The sequence below is a fragment of the Diceros bicornis genome, chromosome 4 (genome assembly GCF_020826845.1).
Source record: "Diceros bicornis minor isolate mBicDic1 chromosome 4, mDicBic1.mat.cur, whole genome shotgun sequence".
Taxonomy (NCBI): Eukaryota; Metazoa; Chordata; class Mammalia; order Perissodactyla; family Rhinocerotidae; genus Diceros; species Diceros bicornis.
In genome coordinates, this window is record NC_080743.1 from 77,123,607 (window position 1) to 77,147,092 (window position 23,486).

The 23,486-nt window shown below is 33.9% G+C and overlaps 1 protein-coding gene across 5 annotated transcripts in view; it reads left to right on the plus strand.

The window, feature by feature from the left end:
- The window catches only part of RCOR3 (REST corepressor 3), a 48,122-nt gene extending 24,845 nt beyond the window's left edge, over positions 1–23,277 (plus strand). For 3 of the 5 annotated variants that reach the window (XM_058539786.1, XM_058539787.1, XM_058539791.1), the window contains 5 exons: positions 842–1,060; positions 3,949–4,026; positions 11,714–11,771; positions 19,948–20,189; positions 20,658–23,277. In XM_058539786.1, coding sequence (XP_058395769.1) covers positions 842–1,060; positions 3,949–4,026; positions 11,714–11,771; positions 19,948–20,189; positions 20,658–21,002 — 942 coding nt within the window. In that variant the 3' untranslated portion in view covers positions 21,003–23,277. Of the gene's footprint in view, positions 1–841; positions 1,061–3,948; positions 4,027–11,713; positions 11,772–19,947; positions 20,587–20,657 lie in introns of those variants that run through there. The other 2 variants (XM_058539789.1, XM_058539788.1) reach the window with 2 other exon arrangements.
- The last annotated feature ends 209 nt before the right edge of the window (positions 23,278–23,486 follow it).

Below are 23,486 nucleotides of genomic sequence, written 5' to 3' on the forward strand. Positions count from 1 at the left end.
AAAGTGGATTGTGTTTCATTATACAATTGTTTTATGACTTTTAGTCAGAGTTCCTTTTCTAAAGAACTGGATTATTAAATCTGTTCAATGAAATAGCCTTCAACCTAACAGACACAGTTTCTAATGGATTCCTGTCTCAGAAACACAGAATAATATTGTATTTTTATGTCATACTTTAAGAATATTGCAAGTAATAATGAAATCCTACTTAAGAGTTCTTGTTCATAGTTATTAGAATTTGCCTACCTCTTTAGAAACACAAAATCACATTTTATTCACGTGAGGATGAATAGACATGGAGTTTAGAAATGTAGTCAGGATTAAGATAATTCTGAGTCCTTTTTAATTTTAAGAGGCATAGTTCTCTTTCAGCAACTCGAAAGTGAGGATGAAATGTTATCTCTTTTTTACTAGCTGTCTAATCTTCCACTTGTCATAATTCCTAATTTGCCCCTTTTTTACTTTATTAAAAAACTGCACTTAAGTTATGCTTTTTTTTTTTGCCCTTTATTGCTGAGGGAAGATATATCCCATCTTAAAGCAAGCAGGAATAGTTTAGAGTCCAACTTATTTTTTCATTTGTTCATAGTCTTCTGGGCATAGAAATCGTACATTTTATTGAGTGAATTAATCAAGGATAGATTGTGTTGTATACTCACTTCCCCTAATTGATGAGTGCTGTGTGTGTGCGCGTGTGTTTAGACTCATACGTGACATAATTGGTTAGGAAGATTTTTTAGGTGTACTTAGTGCAGCAGATACTTCTACTAGTCATATACTGTTCTCAATTTATACATGTGTAAAAACCAAATTACCTTTTATTCTGTCTTTATTCTTCTAGGGTAATACTGAACAACCAGTCCAAACGAGCAAGATTGGACTTGGAAGGAGAGAGTATCAGAGTTTACAACACCGCCATCATTCTCAGCGTTCTAAGTGCCGTCCACCTAAGGGCATGTATTTAACCCAAGAAGATGTGGTAGCTGTTTCCTGTAGTCCTAATGCAGCCAACACCATCCTGAGGCAACTGGATATGGAGTTGATCTCTTTAAAACGTCAGGTATTTTATAAAAATCGTATTTTTAATGATTCTGTTCATTTTGCTTATCTGATTTTCCCTCAGTAAACTCAGTTTTTTGCAGATTTTCTCAGCCTCTCATTTACATAAGCTTCATTCTTTAAAATTTACCTTGTTTCCAGATTTTAAGATGCCTCTATCTATTCTAGAATTGAATCTCAACGTTGCTACCTGTGAGCTCTGTGATCTTGGGAAATAATAGAATCTCTCTAAGGTTCAATTTTGCATCTATGAAATTGGGTATAATAATCATACTTCTCTTAAGAGCAGGTTGTTGGGAATTACTTGAGATGATCCGTGTAGATTGTTTAGCAGTGTTTGGCACATTTTGAATGCTCAATACATAATGGCTGCTCTCTTCATCATCATCACCATCACTAGTGTAGCAGTAGTATTGTAAAAGTCTCATCACCGTAATCAGGTAGTGGTTACGAGTCAGGAGCTAGAGTCAGTGAACCTAAGTTCTAACCTGACTCCAGCATCTGCTTCCTGTGTAACCTTAGGGGAGCTGGTGAACTTCTCTCAACTTCATTTCCTCATCTTGAAATGCAGGTAATAATATGATGGTTGGGAGGAATTAAACAAAATAATGTATGATAAGTGCTTAAAACAGTGCCTAGCACATAGCAAGTACTCAATTAATGATTGTTGTCAGGTCTCGGACCTTTCTCTGTCTTCTTTACTTTGGGTTTACAAATTTACTACTTTTATATCCCAGACATCTCATATACAGTGTCCAAACTGAATTCTTCCATACCCACCCTGGTTACCTGTTCCTCTTTTTGCATTCTCTATCTCAGTGAATAGCACCACATACATTCAGTTACTCAGCCAGTGACCAAAGAGTCATCCTTGATTCCTCCTCCCTAATTCTCCACAATCAAGTGTTTACAAAGATGTCTTAATTTTGTTTCAAGTTACTTCTTTAACCCTTCTCTGTACCACCACTACCACTCCTTTATTCCTACTGTTTTAATTGAAGTCCTCAGTATTTCTCACCTGGATTGTTAAATTAGTTTCCATCTTCTTCACTCTATTCTATTCTCCAAATTACTACTGGAATTATTTTTCTAAACGGCAAATATGGTTACGTTGCTCCTTTGCTTAAAAGTCTTTTAGGTTTCCTTCATCTTTAGGCAAAAGTGAAATTTTTTGGTTTGTCCCCAGCCTAACTGCTTGCCCATGCTTTAGGGCTTTCCTGTCTTCCTAAATGCTATTCTGCCTGGAAGGCATTTCCTCCCCCAAACCTTGTCTACCTGCTTAATTCTTGTTAATCCTTTAAAACTCAATTTAGATGTCATCTCCTCTGGAAAACTTTACCTACTCTTCCCCACCACCCACACTCACTAGCTCGTAATACAAACACACGTACTCTCTTGTTCTCTCTCTTTCTCTCTCCAAGTCTGGGTTAGGTGTTTCAGCATTCATCACACTTTTATATTTATCTATCTCCCCGCTAATCTATGAAATCTTTGAAGACTGAGACATTATATTTTATCTCTGTATGTCTATCTCACGTAGCTGACCAACTCACCACATTTGAACCAACCTAGATTTATGTATTTCAGCTGTGTTTTTAAGATCTCTAATGAAGAAAATTTTGCAAATCACTTCATGAGTATTTGATTTGTCCATACTGAAGAAAAAAAAGAAAAAAGTAAACAAGTGAACAAACAAAAAATCTTAACCCTTAATATTGCTAGTGAAATAGTAGTTAAAAACTGGGCATAGTTCAAATTCAGGTTCTACCTCCTATATCTGTAGCCTTAGGAAAGTTTCTTAATTTCTCTGTGCCTTACCTTTCTCATCTGTAAAATGGTTACAATGGAGATAAGAGTAGTCAGTTCTGCTATAACACTTGTTTTGAAAACATGAATTTGTTCCAGCACAACTGATATAGTAGGGAACAATTTGAGCATAATGTGAATTTTGTATTTGTTTATATGTGATTTTTGTCAGTGAAACTGCACCCAGCTGAGTTCATACCCACACACTTCAAATGTATACCAGCTACCTCAGTTCACTGCGTGCCATACACATATACATCTGGTGTTAAAACTTTTCGTCTGATTTCAAATAACCGTCCTACCACTTCACAATAAGTCATAAGCTGCAACTCTTTTGACACCCACTTCCTTCCATAAACAACTTTCAGATCTTTTTCAAGGTAAATTACCATCTTTATTGTAGCATTTGTAAATTTCTCTACCATTTAGAATGTGTAAAACTGTGCAATAATTTTTATTGAGTTCCTATCTTTTTCTTATGTGTCATTGATAAAGTTTTTGAGTATTATGTCCCGAGCTCCTTTCCCCATAAGCCCTGTGGCTTTTATTGTGTGATTTTGCATAGTACAGTGACTTTTGAGAATACATATGTCAGGTTATAGCAGAACTGATTGTTCTTACTTCATAGAGTAGTTGTGAGAAGTAAGTGATGCATTACATAGGAAGCATCGATGCTTATCATAATAAACACCTAATAAATATTATCCACCCTTGTCATTATTATTCTTATTAGAATAATTGTTATTTGATCAAAACATTATGGTAATGAGAAATATTGATGGAATTTAATTCCTATATATATACCAGTTGTCTTCAGTTATGAGAGACATTGTTAAAAGATACTCAAATACTATGATTTATGAACTGTATCTATTAGTCTATTAGATATATAAATTTTAGTTGATGTGTATATTAGTTGAATGACTGGTATATCACACCCTAAGTGTGATGAAGTGTGATAACTATCTATCCTCCTGAAATAAAATTTATAGGATTTTGGTATATATCCTTTTCATTTATGAGTACTAAAAAAATACACCTAAGTATGTGATCTGATTCATATTTTGGGTTATTTTATTGAAGGTTCAGAATGCTAAGCAAGTAAACAGTGCACTTAAACAGAAAATGGAAGGTGGGATTGAAGAATTCAAACCTCCTGAGGTATGTTATTAAAGAATACATGTGACTGAGTATGGGGAAGCCTTGTTTTTTGAGTTTTACCCAATATTCGACGACTATTTTGGTCACATGTATTATTAATACTTTGAAAATTTGATACTGTGGATGATTTGTTAAGTCTGTTTTGTCATTTAGATAGTTAGTCTTTTGAGACTTGGCTAATGATTTAAATTAAATCATTTCTTTTCTCCCTTAGCAATTCATATCAAGTCAAGTAATTAGGGAAAATAGCTATACAGGAAGTCCCAGTGTATTTGAAAGTAGAAGGTCATTGATGAGCAAGCCAGTACATTTCTGGGTCTACAGGAGTGTTTACTCAAAGCCATTTCCTACCTGTGTGAATTGGTAACACAGCAAGAAAAAGATCACAAGAAAAGGAGCTCTTTTTAATTTAAGATATTTGTCTTTTGGCTCATATTTCCTATTAGGATTCTAGTATGTGGACTTAAATTCTTCTACTTAATCCTTGAAAATATGAATTCTAAAAAACAAGATATAGATTAACTATTTTCTGAAGTTTTACTTGTATTTCAGCTGAAACCTAGTATGTTTTTTGATATTTGTGATAATTATAGGAGTACTTAAATGTCCATAAAGTCCAATCAAGTCTTTTTATAGAAGCTTCTATTATAGAGTCTTTTCTCTTTTCTCTCTCTCTCTTTTTTTTTAAGACTCCTGTGTTATGCTTCATACCCTGTACTTGCGTCTCTATGTATGTAACAATCAAATAATCTTATTCGGTCCTAATGGGATGTTTCCCCCCTACCAAACCACAAGTTGACTGAAATATCTGCAAATGAAGTCTGTGTGAAGGGCTGGGGGGAAGCAGAAGAGTCGTGCTTCAGAACCAATGTACCACATGCCATGTTACTCAGAATCTTTCAAACAGGAGGAATTATTATGAAGAAAGTTGTTTTTGTTTCTTTGTTTTGAATCTGTTTCAAGAAGGTTAGGTAATGGAAAGGAATGAAATATACGTAGACTAATATCTCATTCCAAACCCACAGGTAAACTAACATTCTAGTGACATTTATTTATTTAGAGACAGTAGAATTCAGAGAATACTACTTTACTTTATGTTATATTATTGCAACAAAAAATTATTTTAAATTTTGTATTGAAATTAATTTAATTTCATATTTAATTATGCATTAAAATGCATAAAAGCAAAAAACTTAAAATGTCTATAATTTAAAAATTAAATTAAAAAATACAACAGATATTGAAAACATGGAAATACCATGAAGAACTTTATTCCAATAAGTTTGAAAATTTAAATAAAACTTAGAAATTCCTAGAAAAATGTCATACCAAAATTGTCTTAAAAAGAAAGAAAACCTGAATAATTTATAATCATTAAATAAAATGAAGGAAGAATTAACATTTTTCTCCTAAGAAAGCACCAGGCCCAGACAATTTTACAGAAAAAGTCTACCAAATTTTCAAGGAAATGATCATTCTAATCTCAAATTTTCCAGAAAATTGCAGGATGGTCTCACTCTTACTCACTAACATTATATAAAGTAAGACGTGGAAATGAAATAGCATTTATAACCTTCCTCTGTGCTACCTCACTTGATGCTCACATAAATTCAAAGAAGCGTCTAGTAAGGAGTGGAACTCTGACTGTATTTCAGATTTTTAGAGTACAATTGGAATCCTAGATTAATATCATCCTGCCTCTTTTGGAAGTTTTCGTATAATGGCAAAATTGTATTAGATTCTCACATTTAAATGCAGTTATTGGGTTAGAAGTTATCAAACATTTGTTACATCCTTTGACTTATTGTAAAGATAATGATCAAAATGAAACAACCAAAATCTTAACACTCTACAATCCATACATTGAAGTTTGAATATTACTTTGAGGTTGATTTATTGAACTCATATGACTTGAAAAATATAGATATGTTTTATCATCTAGCAAATGCCCAGGATATATTTATATTTATCATATTATTCCTGTTGCTTTGCAGGGGAGAGCAACCTGAATAGATGTATTTCAAAATACTAGATTAACAGTCATAGTAAAGACTTTGAAAAATCATGTAATCTATCTGCTTACCTTTCGGTTAGGTAATATCTAACCTAAAGAATTTCTACCTAATACCTAATAAAAGAATTTCAGTAACGTTTGGAACAATAGGCTACTAAATGATGTAACTCAACTGGAAGTAAGCAGTTACTAAAATGCTTTACTTATTCATTTGGCTGTATTTTCATTTAGGGAAAAATTTGGTAAAGAAAGTCCATACACTTCCATAAGTATTTGTTGATTACCTATTTCATGTAAGGCACTGTGGGAGGTGCGTGTGGGGAAGAGGGGACACAAAAATGAAGAAGAGATGGATTCTTCCACCTGCTTTTAAAAAAAGAACTTACAGTCTAGATGTTATAAGACTAACTGATTGAAGTTACGTGATAGATTTATAAGTAAAGTGCTACAGGAAAACAAGTGGTCATTATTCATTCTGGCTGGGATGATCTGGGAAGACTTCCTATAGGGGGATGTTTCAGCTGAGGTTTGAAGGATGAGTAGGATTTTTGCACATACAAAAAGGGCAGGTGGAGAGAATACTATGAACAATGGTTGGTGTTGAACAGTACATTGAAAATATAAATCCAGTGGGGAAAAATAAAAGCACTTTTAAAAGCCCGAACAGGTATTCCCTGAGCACTTATTATGTGCTCATTATTGTGCTAGTTACTATTGAGAATTCAGTGGAAGTGTAAAACATTCTTTTCTCGAGAAGCATATTGTCTACTTAGGAAGGCAAACTTGGAGGCACAGGACGAATGAACACGGTGTATAAAAGATTTTAACAAGGTTGAGTTGAACAGGGACTTCTTTGTGCCAGAGATCAGTGGGCAAGGGCCAGAGTATAAAAGTCTTCGTGAAAACTAGGAAGAGAATTTTGCCTTTTAAATTAAGTCAGATGGAAAGACCCTATAGTTTCTGCAATATAGGAAGGATGTAATTAAAATTTTTAATTTTAGGGAAATTATCCTGCAGTATTAAACAGGATAAATTAGAAACTTTACAGCTGCTAAAATACTAAGCATGTGAGTAATAAGGTAAATGATAAAGGAGTATCGGATAGGGTTGGGTATTAGTTGTAGGAATGGACAGCAAGTGATAAATCCAAAGAACATTGCAAAGTAGAAATTAATGTATCTTTTTGAAAGTATGTGAGAGTGTTGGGAGGAGTAGTGGCATGTTTGGTTATGCTTTGATTTGTTTTGGGTAGAGGTTGGTAGGTGGGGACAAGGAGATTAATGAATCTAGGAAGGAGGAAACTGAAAAGGGAGTGCTTTTTGAAGGTAGAAATTTCCCCATCTATGTATGGATGTTTTCATGAATACATGGGTGACATCCTTTCATTATGGGTGTTGGATGGAATTTTCAGCATTGGGTAGAAGGTTTAACTTGGTAACCTTTTCTGACTCTTCCAACTCAGAGATAGTATGAATCTACTACTGACAAAAATGGGAAGAATGTGAAGACAAATTAATTTAGCAGGGAAAAGATGCAGTAAAGATGCTGAATTCACTAAGGATGTCATAGATTGTTCTAGAAGGCTCTTTGGGGCCTTTTATATTATTATTGCCGTTACATATTGGATTGTTTTATTTTATATTAATATTTTATTATTTTTAAAACAGTATTTCAGACTGGGGTTTGCTATAAAAGAATGTTCTCAGTGGTACTACCTAGCTAACCACAACTACCATACAATTTTAGATTCCTATATATATTTTAGTTGTCCTTTCTGTAAGGTAAACAAATCTCTGCTGAAGTTTCTTGGGTTTAAAAGAGAATATAAAAATCAGTAACTTATGTATTTAGAAAATTTTGACCCTGTTTCTCCTTTAGTCTTCCCCTCTTCCACTGCTTCCGTTTTGTCACACATAAACTATTTAATTCCGTAGTTTTAACACCCACCCACCCCCGCATTTTTCTTCTGAAGCTTCTGCTTAAAGGTGAACATTGGTGCTAATGACCAAACTCCACAGCTCTAACTCCTCATTTCCTTTGCCTGTTTCTGAGCCCTTGACATAGATGATGACCTCTCTTTCTTCCTTTAACTTTTGAGAGGTTATGTTCTCTTTTATAACTATTATGTCCCTTCTCAGTTGTAATTTTCCTTTCTATACATAAATATAGGCATTCTCCAAGTTTTTATGCTCAGAATTCATTTCTCTCTCTTCTTTTTGGAAATATCATACAATCTCATCACTTCACTATATTAAAGTCACATCATATGTACATTTAAATGACACAAATGCAACCATGGATATTCAGTGAAATAAAAAAGAATATGTTTAGTAATAGCAAGTGCAGTAGTGCTGGCAGTTCTGCCTGAAGTCCGTTTATCGACTCTGTGCCCCAGAGTGAGCAGGGAGCTGGGAACTGTGAATCTACTATTCATTTAGTCAGTTTTAGCTTCCACGTGCCTCCTGTGTAAGCATCTTCTTGAACTGAGTGAGATTCTAGTATTTAAATATTTTAAATATGTTTTTCATTTAGTACTGCCCTAAATTTGAGCCAGAGGCTTCATCTGGGATTTAACTGAAAAACTAGTGATCTGTTCCAATGCTAGAGGAATACCTGGCTATGTGGATTTATTGAGAGATTGTGTGCCTATCTCCATGCCTGCCTTCATAAGAACATTGCAAGAATAATTTTGGAAAACAAAAACAAACTTTTTTTTTTAATTCGTAGGCTGATTTTAGAACCTCACGTCTGAGCAAGCTGTGACTCCATTGTTTTCCCTCATAAACATTTTCCAGATCCTTAAAAATGTGTTTGTATAGACGAATCTAGTTTAGCCTCAGGTGGAACCTGAGTTCCACCCAAATGTCCTGCCTAATACTGCATTTTCAATGTAGCCCAAGTTAAATTCATGATCTTAGCCTTCCCTTCCCACATCTCCCAAATCAGCATTTCTAAAACTTCTTAGGACCTTAACAGCATCACTTTTCTCCCAGCTTTCTAGGTTTAAAGCCTTATTCTGTCTATAAGCCTTCCTCTCTCTCCCTGCTTTCTCTCCCAAAAAACTATTGCTCATTAAATTTAATGTGAACTCATCAACCTTGATATTTACTGCCCTTCCAAAAGTGGCCCTTACCGTATTTTAGTTAAGTATCACCAACTTTCCAGGCTTATTTATCATTTCTTCCTGACACAAATCCTGTTGTTCCCTATACATGGTATGCCTTTTCCTCACCTTTACCTTTTAGAAATTTCTCCTGTTCTTAAACCCATCTCAATCTCCAGCCCTTCCAACTTTCCTTTTTCTCTATTCTAATCATTGTGACTTTTTCCTCTCATCTTTGAATCCCCAGTATATTCTATACTTCTTTATTTTAATAATAGTTATTTGTGTTCATCCCATCTCCTGATTTGCTTATAAGATGAAAAATAGATTTTCATAGTACACATTATTTCTCTTTTATTTTTTGTTCCCTTGTCGTTAATGATACCTTTTTCTCCAGTTTCTGCCTTTCAGGTTTAACATTGATTGATCAACTTCAACTTCTGTTTGCTCAGGCCCCGTGCTAGATGTTTTTTACATATATTCTAAATATATCCTTATATATATATTACATATTCTAAATTTAATCCTCAGAACAACTTGCAATGTAGTGCTACAGGAGATCCTCAGTATCCAAATGCTCATTAATCTAAGGGATGCATGGAGAAGCAAAAGGTGTTAAACAAGAAAATATTCACTACTGAACTGAGCACTTAAAACATTAGGCTCTACTCCCCAACTCCCCCTAATTAACTCTAGCTGTCAATCTATCCCATCATCACATCAACATCCTTTTGTATTACCCTCTTGCTAATACAATGTAAATATAGCACAAACCAAAATGCAATTGTAAACCTTGCAAAAGATGCAAAACTTCATGAAGTCGATGAAAGTACAGGAGAATGGCTTTAATCGTTTGCAGAACTGTTGACAAATGAGTAGCTAGCAGAATTAACAACTGAAGAAAAAAGGATGATGACTCACAGACAGGCACTTCAAAAAAGAATAATTTGAGTAACAAAGAATTGAGAGAGGCCCTTGAGAAAATTGTTGAAGTCTTTAAAACAAAAATAACCTGTTCTATGCTCATGTTGTAAATTTCAAAGCTGGAGAATGTTATACCATTGTATAGTCAGAAAAGAGATAGCAAAAAATAAAGTATATAAGCAAAATCATTATTTTTTAAATCAAGTAATTTTCACAAGTTTTAGTTTCATATTTCAGTTAAGTTGCAGTCAACCCTTTATTTTTTAATGATTTACTCTGAAATATTTGGACCTGTTTTAAATAGGTTCCAGTACCAATTATCCTTGGATACCAAGGACCTCTTCTATCTACCGTTGACAGCCAGGGTAGTATCAGATTGCCTGGGTATTAACTCAAATATTAGTTCTACTCCATTCTTGTTAACTCCTCTTTTTGAAGAATATATGTTTAAAATTTCTACTTTTTCCTCTGTCATCACCTTTTTCTTTTCATTTTTTTAGTCTTGGTTCACCCTTTTCTTGTTACTGCTTCTGTAGTCCTGTTCCCCCTCTTTCTCTTTACCTTTTTGCTGTTATTCCTTTGCCTCATCACTGGCATCCTGACCTTGAGGCTTATCCACTGTCTTTGCTTGGCCTGCCTTGCTGTCCATTTTTAATCTCATCATCTGGAATTCAGTGCTGTCTGTTTTAGGTTTTTCCCTCCTTTACTCAGCCTCTTTTTACTTTTTCCTTTCTTCTCTAAGAATTTGTTTTTAATTTTGAATTTTTGTTTTATTCTTTCTTCATAATGCTTACTTATACCTCTTCACTCCTGGTGAGAAAGTTGGTGTTACCCAGAACCTCTGTGTACTGCAGAAACTCTTACTGCTAAGACCCTGAGTGAGATAAGACCTAAAACCACTTCTCAAAGGAAGCCTTTCTTTCTGTTTTGCCCTACATGTCCGTGTGTTACTTTAGGCCCCTTTATCTGGGCAGTTTGTACACTAATGAAATTTGATTGAGTGTTTAATACTGTAATATTGCCATAATAAAAATCCTAAACTAAGATTTTATTTAAACAAAAATAATGGGAGAAATATGGGAGGTCTTGAGGGGAAAAATCTGTTCTTACAGTGGGTCACTTTCTGCTTCAGAAATTTAAAGAAATATTTTAGGACTTAGGCCTCATCTACAGTTTTATGTTAATTTATTCAACACTGTTTTTGGTGGGGTGAGGATAGAGTTAATCTAAATATGAAGAGAAGAAATTTTAGAGAGAGTCACAGATCATCTCTAAAGAAAATAAAGTCTCTTAAATGTTTAAAACTAGGCTAAAATTAACATTTGCAATGTGTGATAAGAACACTGCAGTTGGAAAATGGGTGACTAATAGATTTCCTCAGTTTTAATATCTCTGACTAGAGTATAAATGCGAATGTTGTTCATTCTCCCAAATTGGTACATTTCCCTTTCATTATCTTCTTGTGTGGGTAAAAGGTATCTCAGAATATATTTCTTAATCCTTATAAAAATGGAATCTTCATAAATCAGGATTTTAGTAATCTCATGTCTGTGATTTGGTGAAAAGTTAAAAGAAAATAAGTAAGCACTTTGGAAAAATGTCTTGTCTTCATATCCTCATTAGGAAACTTCTCTTTAATTTTGTAGTCAAATCAGAAAATTAATGCCCGTTGGACCACAGAGGAGCAGCTTCTAGCAGTGCAAGGTATATTAAAGATAAGCAGTTATTGTTGTTAATAATTATTTAACTTGTCATGAAAGATGACTACCATAGTTCTTCCCTTCCTTTAGAAATGCATCAAGAAAGGGCTCTTGTGTTCACCATAAAGTCCTGGTGAGCAAGAATTCTGTTTTGTACTTGTAGATGTAACATACTGAGCCTGTGTGCATTTTGGGTCCTGAACAGCACGTAACACATTCTCAGCACTAAATAAATGATGGTGATGACAAGCTTGAACAAGTCATATGGTCTTTCTGTGCCTCTGCTTCAGTATTCTGCAATTGGGTTTATTCTTACTATATCAGTCGTTGATAACTCATCATTAAAAGCACAAACAAACTATTATATGTTCAGGTTTCTCTAATTACTCTGTATAATAGTGTTCATCTATTTGATAAATGTCAAGTACTGAAAATATTAATGTTATGCTTAACTTTTAGTGTATCATATCTTACTTAAGAGATGTGCCATTGAATGTTTAGAAACCTGGCTTTTAAAATATATATATTACAAAAGAGAGACTTGAGATATATCAAAAAATATATAATAGCATTTTAAATGCACTATTTATAAGAATGCTTTGTTGAATTATATGGCAGAACAGTTTTTGATTCATGAATACCCATGGGAAAATTGGAATCATTATGAACTTGGATTTTCTCATGTTTGAATTACTTAAACAAGGGCAAATTGTATATTTTTATTCAGTGTGTAGATTTTTTTCCCCTTCAAGATAAACTATCTGCAGGACTGATTGTGTAATTTTCAGTTTGGTTTACAATTTGTTTCTTCCTGGCTAAGTTCTCTTTGTGTGGAGTACTAATAGCTTTTTTATCTAGGTTAACTACTGTAAGAGAGTTGGGCCCCAGTGAAACATATAAGTATACCTTTAAAAATATTTCCAGGTATTCAAACATAGAGAACATATTTAACTCAAAAATGCAGTGGAAGTATCATTTGGATGTGAATAATGAAATTAAAGATTGATTGATAGATGACTGCCATTTTGATTTGAATGAGTAAGAATTACCCAGCCAGTGTGATTTGAAAATGTCACAGGATGATGTTAGCGTCCTCTTTGGCCTATACAGCAAAACACAGTCATTTCATAAATAAAAATACTTGATCCTATGGTTGCAGGGTCCTGGATGTGCATTGAGCATGGCTATAATTGTATAACTTAAGTTTCTGAATGAGTCAGAACAAAGTTTAATTCGTTTGTAATGTTCAATAATAGCTGCTTTAAAATTAGAAACTGACAATTCAAATTTTTGATTAAAAAATTAGTATTTTCAGTGACCGCTTCATACTGAGTTAGAACTATAACTTATAGCTCTAACATAGTTATATGAGTAGGCATTGCTGTTGTTGTAAAGCCTGTTTCTCTCCATTGTAGTGTATGTACCCTCTAGAATTTAACCCTGGTTTTCAGTACTCAGTTGCTTAAAGGTTAGTTTTTTACTTCTGTACTCTAGTATAAGAATTATGCTAGCGAAAGAATTTTCTAAAGAGAAGCACCTAGGAAAATCTAGGCTAACGTTTCTCTATACAGCACTCAGGATTTGATACTGTTCTACAGCACTACTTTATGTGGTAGAGTCTATTGAATCTTATGGCTCGGTTGGATATCATGCAAACCTGCATTCAAGGGAAGGGATGATGGCAAGATTTACATATATAGTTTGAGCTATATACGTGGACATTATCTTAGCTTATAAATATTCAAAGAATGGAGTGTTTATAAATATAATCAAACATTTCCTCTCTACTGAGGTATATTCAGTATTACATTCTTATGCACAATTTAAAAAGTAATCCTTAAATAAAATACATTAATGCAGTAATTTATACAGAAATATGCATGTTCTTAGGATTTTGAAAGCACTTTCTTAATATGTGGATGTCTTTGTTTTTATTTATTTATTTTGACTCTCTGTGTGGAATTTTTGTTTTCACTTTGGGTTTTTTAGTTTTTCTGTTTTTGCTTTTTGGAGTTTTTTGTTGTTGTTGTTACATAAAACAATATAAAGCTATTGTGTCCAAAATAGTTATTTTAGGGAAAATTAAAAAGTACCATTTTTGCCTCATGTACCCACACATTTATATAATGCTCAGAAGTGTGTCTTATAAACGGTATAATCATATAATAATGTCACCTGTACCTGAGTCTGTGTGGTTAAGGTACATAACTGCAGTTTTATTTTAACCTGTTTATAGTTTGCTATCCAGAAGTACTTATCTAAGTAGGCAATTGTTTTCTTCTTTTTAATCCTTATTTATGATAAACCTTTATGTGATATTCTTATGGCCATTTCAGTTTTATTAAGTAATAATAATTCATTTATGTTTTGATATTAACATGTTTTAATTTAGCACTTTATATTCAAGGCATTTTACATATATTCTCATTTGACACTGATTTATTAAATGCTTTATTTTATCTTGCTCATAGTTGACTATTACAGTCAGGAAAGAGAAATATTGACTCTAATGTCACTAGTGAGATTTATAACTCTACTATTAAATAAACTTTTCTTTATAACTCTTTTAAAACCAAATAAATATATTAATATCATTCCCTAGGGTTTAAATATATATTTCCCACTTTACTTCCCCTCTCCTCATATTGTTGTTAACTAAATACTAACCATTGAAAGAACAAATACTTAAATAAGTAGCTATTATTCGAGTAATAAATATGTAAATAATTAATAAACTATTTTTCTTCTTTCTCCCTTATTTGGAAGGGGAAAAAAATCATGCTCAGACCAAATAGGAATGTTTATTTGTACTTCTGTAATCTATCACTTTATTATGTTAGTTTTAGTTCTAGATACGTTATAACTTTCAATAACATTCTTTAAGATCCCCAAGTGGGATATTATAAATGCCGATAATTTAATTCTCTTAAAATACTTGCCAAGAATGGTCTTTCTGCAATTTCTGTGATCTATTCCAGCCTTAAGTATCTAAATTTTCTGTTATAAAAAATTAGTTAACAGACCAATTATAGTCTTCACATATTTGCATTAATGGTGAAATATCCCTGTTTGTAGCTTGTGTCATATATATTTTTTTCTAATCTATAGTGCTTTTAGAAATTATCCTAAAATCAATCTTGATGTTCATATGATAAACATTCCTTATTTAGCAATAATTAAAAAAGGAATTAGATTCTAGGTATATTTTTTTCATGTAAAATGGAACAATTATTAGCTGTTTTCAAAAAATAACAATACATTTAAATGATAGCACAAAACATTTACCTTTAAAGTGTATGGGGGAGATGCATGGTATACAATATTTTAGGTCTCCTCTTAAATGTATTCATTTCGTAGTCATTAGTGCTAAAAAAAAAATATGTACTCCATCTGAAATATTTGTGCTATTTTAGGATAAACAACAACGAAATTTTTTTCCAATTTTATCAAGATGTCAACTTTAATTTTTAGGGTTTTTTTCATATTGCCTGCCTTCTCATATAAAACGGGAAATGCTTACAGTTAAATGTTACCTTCTACCCCTGTAGTTCGCACATTCATGCCTTTTTAGGAGAAATGAAGTTGCAAGTCTAGAAATTGTCTTCTTTCTAATTTTATCTCATACTTAAAAAAAAAAGCTAGAATGGTTCCTAAAGTAGGGGAAAAAAGAGATTTGGCAGTTGATTAAGAATAAGGATTGTAACCCTGTACATGAACAATCAAAAGGAAGTGGGGATAGGGGATTCATACTTCCATCTAAAAGGCACCTATTTACTTAGAGAGTTTCTCCTATGATAACAGATATCATAACAGTGGAGGCCCAAAAGTATAATCATCAGCCCTCTGATGCACTTGCTTCAAATAATTAATGATTCAAAATTCCCAACATTTTTGTGATGAAATTTAACTTATAACAAGGAAGATGGGAATGCAAGACTCAGAAGAGAAAGACTAGACACTGGAAAGGGAATATATGATTTTGACTTTTAGCCGTCGCTTAGATGCACCAATCACTGTTCCACTGCTGTTGATATCTTTTTGACCTTCTTTAATTTGAATTCTTGAAGAGATTTACAGGAGTTGGAAGGAAATGCATGTTCCCAAATGATTTGAGTTTAAAATTAATCTCTATTGATAGGAAAGAACCACATTCCTGGAGTTTCTGGATGTTGCTATGTTCTTATTTCAAAAATACATTTTTGAAAAATTATCATTTTTAAATTATACTAAATATATCCTCACTTTAAGAAATTTTGCTGTAAAAAGCAGGAAAAACAATCCCCCAAAATTTCACTTTAGTTAGAAGCAGCTTGCCACTGTAACATTTTGGCTTTTTTTTTTTTTTTTTTTTGGTAATCCAAAATCAGATTTTAAAAATAACTTTTTTTTTTTTTAAAGATTTTATTTATTTATTTTTCCCCCCAAAGCCCCAGTAGATAGTTGTGTGTCACAGCTGCACATCCTTCTAGTTGCTGTATGTGGGACGCGGCCTCAGCATGGCCAGAGAAGCAGCGCGTCGGTGCGAGCCCGGGATCCGAACCCGGGTCGCCAGCAGTGGAGCACACTCACTTAACCACTAAGCCACGGGGCCGGCCCTTAAAAATAACTTTTTAAACATAGCAAAAGCAAATTCCTGATATCCCTTCTATCTAAGAAAAAAAAAAGTCTATAATTCCCTGTCCAGAGTTGGGAAATACCATATTACAAATGCTCCTGAAGTTACTATGTTACTAGCCAAAGCTCAAAAAATATAAATGTATGTTTTTTTTGTTGGGTGGTATAGAATAGTGGTTGGAAAATGTGGGCTTTCATAAAACGTGATGATAACAGTATCCTAATGATATTATGTTAATTCCCAAACACAACTTTAAAAGTATATATTAAAGATTATAAAGTATCATCTGCCAGCATAGGAAGCCAGGTTGTTTCATTGTAACTTTCAAATGAAATTTAGAAATTTGACTGAAAACATTTTTTTTCTCTCCCCGGGAAATTTATAAGTTACCTCTTCCAGGGTTCTCTAAAGTTTTCTTCCATTAACCTTTGAAAACTGACCACTTGCCCTAAAGGTGAGAAGTTTAATTTAAAACCATGGTTCAGATGGACCTAAGCCTTTTACATCTTCAGGCAGAGAGATTTAATCACTTCATTTAACTCCCTTGCTGATAAGGCAATCAGGTGGCCTAGTTTATTATAAACTGTGAAAAACGAATGGACCACCCTTCTCTCAGGTACAGATTGGAACTAAAGTAGCTCTGATGTCATATGTTGTGAAAGTTAGTTGCTCGCATTGCTACCTACCCCTGCTAGTTTGTCCTCCAGAAGCCTAACTGGGGAGTCTTCTGAAGGAGCAGTCCCATTAAGTCTCCTGTTGGTGTTTCACTCGAGTTTGCCTAGTTATCAGCCACAGTATAGAGCTGAAGAATTGCACCCTCTAACCAAAATATGCTGTTGAGCAGCGTCATGGGGAGTGTGAAGGTGATAAAGAAGTCAGCCATATGTGACTCGTGTGGTTTGGGGAAGAAAAATAGAATGAAGCCTTATAGGGAAGAAAAATCAGTTATATTTCCTGAGCACTTCCCGTGTACTGAGCATTGTAGGAATGCTGGTGCTGATTTGTTTTCCATAGGACAGTACTTCCCAACCCTTTTCACATTGTGGCACACAGAGAAAATATGAAATTTGTCACAACACACTGGGGCAAATAAATGAGGCCACTGTTGTCCAGAGGAGATTGCCAAGGAGCTTGAGCTATTCCAAACCCTGCCCAGCCATCCTGCAGGCTGAGGACATTAATATCCGGGCCCACTTATTCTCAGCCAGACTACAGAAGTCGGTGTGGTCTTTAAGATTTTGCAAAGTCGTTGATATAAGACTGGCATACATGAGTTAATAATAAACATATCTAGGTGACTCAGAACCTAGGTGACTTGGAAAAAGTCCTTGATATCCAAAGTGTGTGGGAAAACTAAAGCTCCTATAGAAAATAATTTTGGTTTTGGAGTTTGTAATTCTGAAAATGCAACAATATTGGTGACAAGATAAAATCCATTGAGCAAGAGAAAATAAAGTGGAAGATCAAACAGAATAGAGTCAGAAGAAGAGGGGATGGGTATACAATGGAATCAGACATGGGGACAACTTAGAAGTAGGTTTTGGAATTTATTTGCTAAACAAATAGGTGTTCTGAGAGTTATAAATCTTCAGACTTGGAGTCAGAGTCAGTCTTAGTGTGACTTCTTGCTATGAAGACAGATCTAATCCGGGATTTATTTAAGATTTTCATTTCTAAACTCATGTATTCAGTAGGTTTGGTCATTTCTAGAATGTAAATTAAATATCTCTTATGAAAATTAGTATACTGATAAAACACCGTATCTGATTTTTAATTAGTAGTGATTTTTCAGTGCAGCAATCTCATATGAGTTGCTATTTTCCAAAGTATAAGTAGTAGAGAAGTACTTGAATATATAGTAATAGTTCCTAATATGAAATAACCTTGGATTTTTATTGCAAAATAAACCCTCAGTGGAACCTAGTCACCACTAGAATTTATACTCAGTTATGAAGTTCAAACTGGAAATCAGCTTGTGGATTTAAAGAGAATATAAATCATTTATGTTGCTGAAATACTGTAAACAATGTTTAAGTATTATTATTACTTTATAGTCATACATATGTCTTTCTGTTTGAAAACAGAAAAAAATGAGCAGTTTACAAACCCAAAACTCTCTATTAAAGATGAGATATGGTTATAGCTTAGTAATGTCAGACCTCCTGCCCAAAATGCTCTAAGATGAAGGAACTCCCCGTAGAGTCAAGCCTAGCTGGGTGAATGTAGCAAGCGATACTTGTTCCCAAGTTCTCAGTATAAAATAAGGGCAGAATTTAAAAACAGGAATTATGTTATATCATGATGGTGCTTTAAGGTGATTGTGTATATCATACCAATAGGTATCAGTAAGACTATATCTATCATTTCTGCTGGGGTAATAACATATCCTTATATTATTCTCTCATCTGTGCTTGTATGCATGTTAAGTTTATTTAAATCCCCCTATTTCTGGTTGCTTAGGTTAAATTACAGACTTTAATATCACAAGCATCAGAATTTTTTTTCTCCTTTCTCATCTCTGTAATTAATGAGTTGCTGTTTTCTGGTGTTTTAAAAAGCAGTTATCAAATTGTAAAATCAAAATTTTTTGACAACTTTTACATTTTGAGCTAAGTGTGTCTCTTTCTAGAATGAGCCCTTAAAAGCAAATTATTATCCATCTGATTATATAAAGTCATTTAAAATTCTGTAGCATAATTGACTATGTCAAGTTCATAAGGCAAATATTATCCTTCATTATATTAAAATTTCCATAATGAAAAGTTAGGTTCTCAAATAACTGAATGTACAATCCTTCTTAAATTTAAGGTAGTGATGATAAGTACAAGTGCTCTCCGAGCAGTCACTACTATAACCTTGTTCTTTAGGCTGTAGGGCATAGACAGGAATCCTTCATACATACAGTCTTTAGAACTTAGTTGAGTTAAAATCCAAGTAACTGAAAAATAGCTTCCCTTTTTTTATCCGTCAGATTGTGATAATTCTCCTGCCTTTTATGTTTAAATTCTTATCTCATTTCTATTCATCGGTACCCTGGTGAGATAGGCAAGTAATCATGCTGAAGTTTGTATTAAGACCAAAATTAAAATGCTTTTCTTAATGGGGGAACCCTAAGACTATTCACTCAGTCCATTGAGGGGATAAAAGAGATGGCTCATTCCCATCCAGTTTTGTTTACAAACGGTGTTGCTCAAATTTAGGTGACTGGCTACTAGGGAAATAAATGAATGTGGAATTGAGGATGGAACAAAGAATTCAATGCTTTACAATAAATGGACTGTATTTGAGAGTTCAAGAGAGGATTGGAGAAAATAACTGAGTATGTAAAAAATGGTAAGTTTCTGATTGTTCAGTTGAAGGCAAGTGGCTGGCTCGATGAAATGACATAATTGATAGTTTTCATCTGTGACCCTGATATCTTAGCCTGTATCTCAGAATTGAGAAATGAGCAGAGTTTATCAGAAAGGATTTTCATTGCTGGTATCTTTTGTGTGTGCATGATGTATAGTACACACAGCTCTCCTTATTGATCCTTCACAGGTGTATTATTTACTTTGCCTTCCAGGTGTCCGCAAATATGGTAAAGATTTTCAAGCTATTGCAGATGTAATTGGCAACAAGACTGTTGGCCAAGTGAAGAACTTCTTTGTAAACTACAGGCGTCGGTTTAACTTAGAGGAGGTATTGCAGGAGTGGGAAGCAGAACAAGGAACCCAGGCTTCTAATGGTGATGCTTCTACTTTAGGGGAGGAGACAAAAAGTGCTTCTAATGTGCCATCAGGGAAGAGCACTGATGAAGAAGAGGAGGTGTGTTTGTGTATGGAATTTGAGCTAATATGAGTTGAGGATTCACCATTTTGTGTGGTGTTCTGTAAGGTTAATTTGTCAGAGGACTAGCTAAATGAGCATGAAAGGTTGACAATACACTTACTCAGTGGTGCATCTCTCGTGACTCTTAAGTCATAATGACATGCTAAGTTCTGGTCCTAGAAGAATGGAGAGTGTATTGCTCTTTCATAAGTCTTATTTTTATTTCCAGTGTTAAGCTGTTTACTAATAAAGATGCCTGTTTGGTAGCTTTGTTGCTTTTTCGGTTTTTGGTTTTTTGTTTTGTTTTGTTTAAAATAAAAGAAGCTTCTGCTTCCAAAAAACACTTGTGTTGTTTTTGTTTTGTTTTGATTTGTTTTGTTTTTCCTGTGACAGCCCAAACTATATTGTATTAAGTTCATTAGGAACTATCATCTCATACGTGTATTTTTGTTTCCTCACCTCTAGGCACAGACCCCACAGGCTCCTCGGACTCTGGGTCCATCACCTCCTGCCCCGTCATCCACTCCAACACCAACAGCCCCCATTGCCACCCTGAACCAGCCTCCACCGCTGCTTCGTCCAACACTGCCTGCTGCCCCCGCTCTTCACCGGCAGCCTCCTCCACTCCAGCAGCAGGCTCGGTTCATCCAGCCCCGGCCAACTCTAAATCAGCCTCCACCACCTCTCATTCGCCCTGCTAATTCTATGCCACCCCGTCTAAACCCAAGACCAGTGTTGTCCACAGTTGGTGGTCAACAGCCACCATCACTTATCGGAATTCAGACAGATTCACAGTCCTCACTGCACTAAAATTAAGTTGGACAGAGCTGCAGTAACTTTTCACCCCATCGTTATACCACTGCTCATCTGATTGATGCAAAAGAGGAAAGAATAATCCTTCCTAGATACTGAGGCTGCACACTAGTTCTGTGGCAGTGGGCTAGCATAAGTGGATGTCTAAGAAATTTTTTAATTCATGCAACTGAAATGTTATACAACAAAAAACCTACAGTTAGCCTCCTTACTAGAGTGTACGTTCAGCGACGTGATCTCATAAAAGAAAAAAAAAAAGATTAAGTATTCTATATACCAAGGTTTTTTTGTTTTTACTGTATTTATTTTATTGAAATTCTTTATATTCCTGCCTTTTCATAGTCAAGGCTTTTAGTACAGGAATATTGACTTAGGAATTATGAAAACTCCTTAAGTTTCTTAAGGATGTTTGACTTTTTTTCTTTAATTTAATTTTTAACATTTTCCTATGTTAGGAGTGCAAGAATAAATAGCCTGCATTTCAGATTTTGACATATGTTCATTTAATGCATATATAAGAAATTTTAGCTGCATATCCCTTTTTTCAAAAAATCTTGCTTTTTTTCCTAAAGGAATTTTAATATATTCCTTTAAAAGAAAGCAGTTTAATCAATTGCAAAGCAATTATGTGAAACCACAAAGAATGTACTGAACCTACTAACCCTTTAACATACAGTTTAGGGTCCTAGTGCAAAGTTGTTGCTTAAAGGTCATTGACCCATCATCTTTGAGTAGTAAGATTGGAATAATAATTTTACATACAAATGAAGACTTAGTTTATTGAAGTATAATGTCTTTAAGTTCCTTGAAAATGGAGTTAATTTGGTTTTTTTTTTTAACGTTTCTAAGTGCTATCTGCTTTTAACTAGTAGTTGCCTACATTTGGGGACTTTAGAAGAGAATTATATTTTGTCAGTTATGTGGAGATAGTGGTTATGGAAGCATTTATTTACAATACCGTTTTTGTGTTTAGGTTCTGAACTTAAAATTTCCCTCATACTTATTAATATGGTCTGCATTTAATATAAAGGATGTTTTCTTGATAAATCTCTATTGTACTCTTTGGATACGTTTGTGTATTCCTTGCAGCTGACCTGTACTCGTGGGTTTGGTTTAGGGTTAAATCATCAACATTATTTCATAAAGTAAATTTAAGAATTTGTTGCGTGTTATCTAAAGATGTATCAGTATATTGTCACAGTTGTGCTGTTACAACACTTAAAATGCTGACACCCCTTTTTATAAAGAAACAAACATTTCAAGTCTTCTTAATTCAACACATAATCATTAAGCACCTACAAAGAATATTTTACAAGTGATAGTATTTATCAACAATGTGTTACTAATATTTTTGATACAATGATTTCATATTGGAATCATGACTTGTGCAAAGGTACAGATCACTTAGATTGCTATACTAGTGGAAGTTAAGGCTAAATGTTTGCACATTCACATTCTCATCACATTTAGAACTACTTCACAAAATGGTCAACGTCTAAGGCGCTAATTTATGTTTTGAGAGGACATATATTCCCAAAATATTGGGAAAATAGTCCCTGCCATTGGCTCTAAAGCTTTAAAGAGTTATAGACTTAAATCCATTGATTAGTTTTAATTTTGAGGTTTAGACTGCTTCTGTCCATAAGGACCTTAAATTCTGGCATAAACTTTTTCCAGGATGTGTCATTTTTTTTCTCATTGGATCATCTTAAATGGTTGCTGCCCCTGGATTATAACAAGATAAAAATCTGATTTAAAATTCTTAATATTCAAGAATTTATACTTATTTTTACTTTAAAAGCCACGGGGGACAGTTATAAATCTTAAAATATCTAAAGCATTTTTAAAGTACTTAGATTGTCTTGCATATGTGCATACTATACAGCTTTTATTGTCTTGTCTCTTGTCAGTAGACCTTCAGTATGCAGTATGTGGGATATGTCAGTCAAGTTGGTCAGCACCAGTATCTGTCCAGCAGTTAAGTATATTGTGACTCATTTAAAATCTGTTCTATCCCAGCCATTGGTCAAGGTGCTGTATCTGAGGGATGTGCTGTAATTTGATTTACATACACTAGAGCACACAGTAGAAAAATCTTAGCTTCCGTAGTAATATGACACATGTATATAGTGAGATGTCTTTATTGTGTGCTTTGCATATTTTGTAAATATTTTGCACGTCATTATTTTTCTTTTTTGTTTAAGCAGTGTTTGGCCTGGAAGAGTGATATGCTTGCTGCTTAATCAAAGGATTAAAGAGTTAAAGATGTCTATGTCTTCTATTTTTATATAATTTTATGTTTGAGGAATTTAGGACCTCTTCACTGTGAAATTCTAAATATTTTTTTATAAGAAAGCAAAACCTAGAAATCTTTTAATGATCATTTCATTAATTTCAAGGTTATCATTTTTGGAAAATCTACACCCAAGTATTTTTCTCATTACATAACTAAAAATAAATCACACTGTTGACACATCTGGT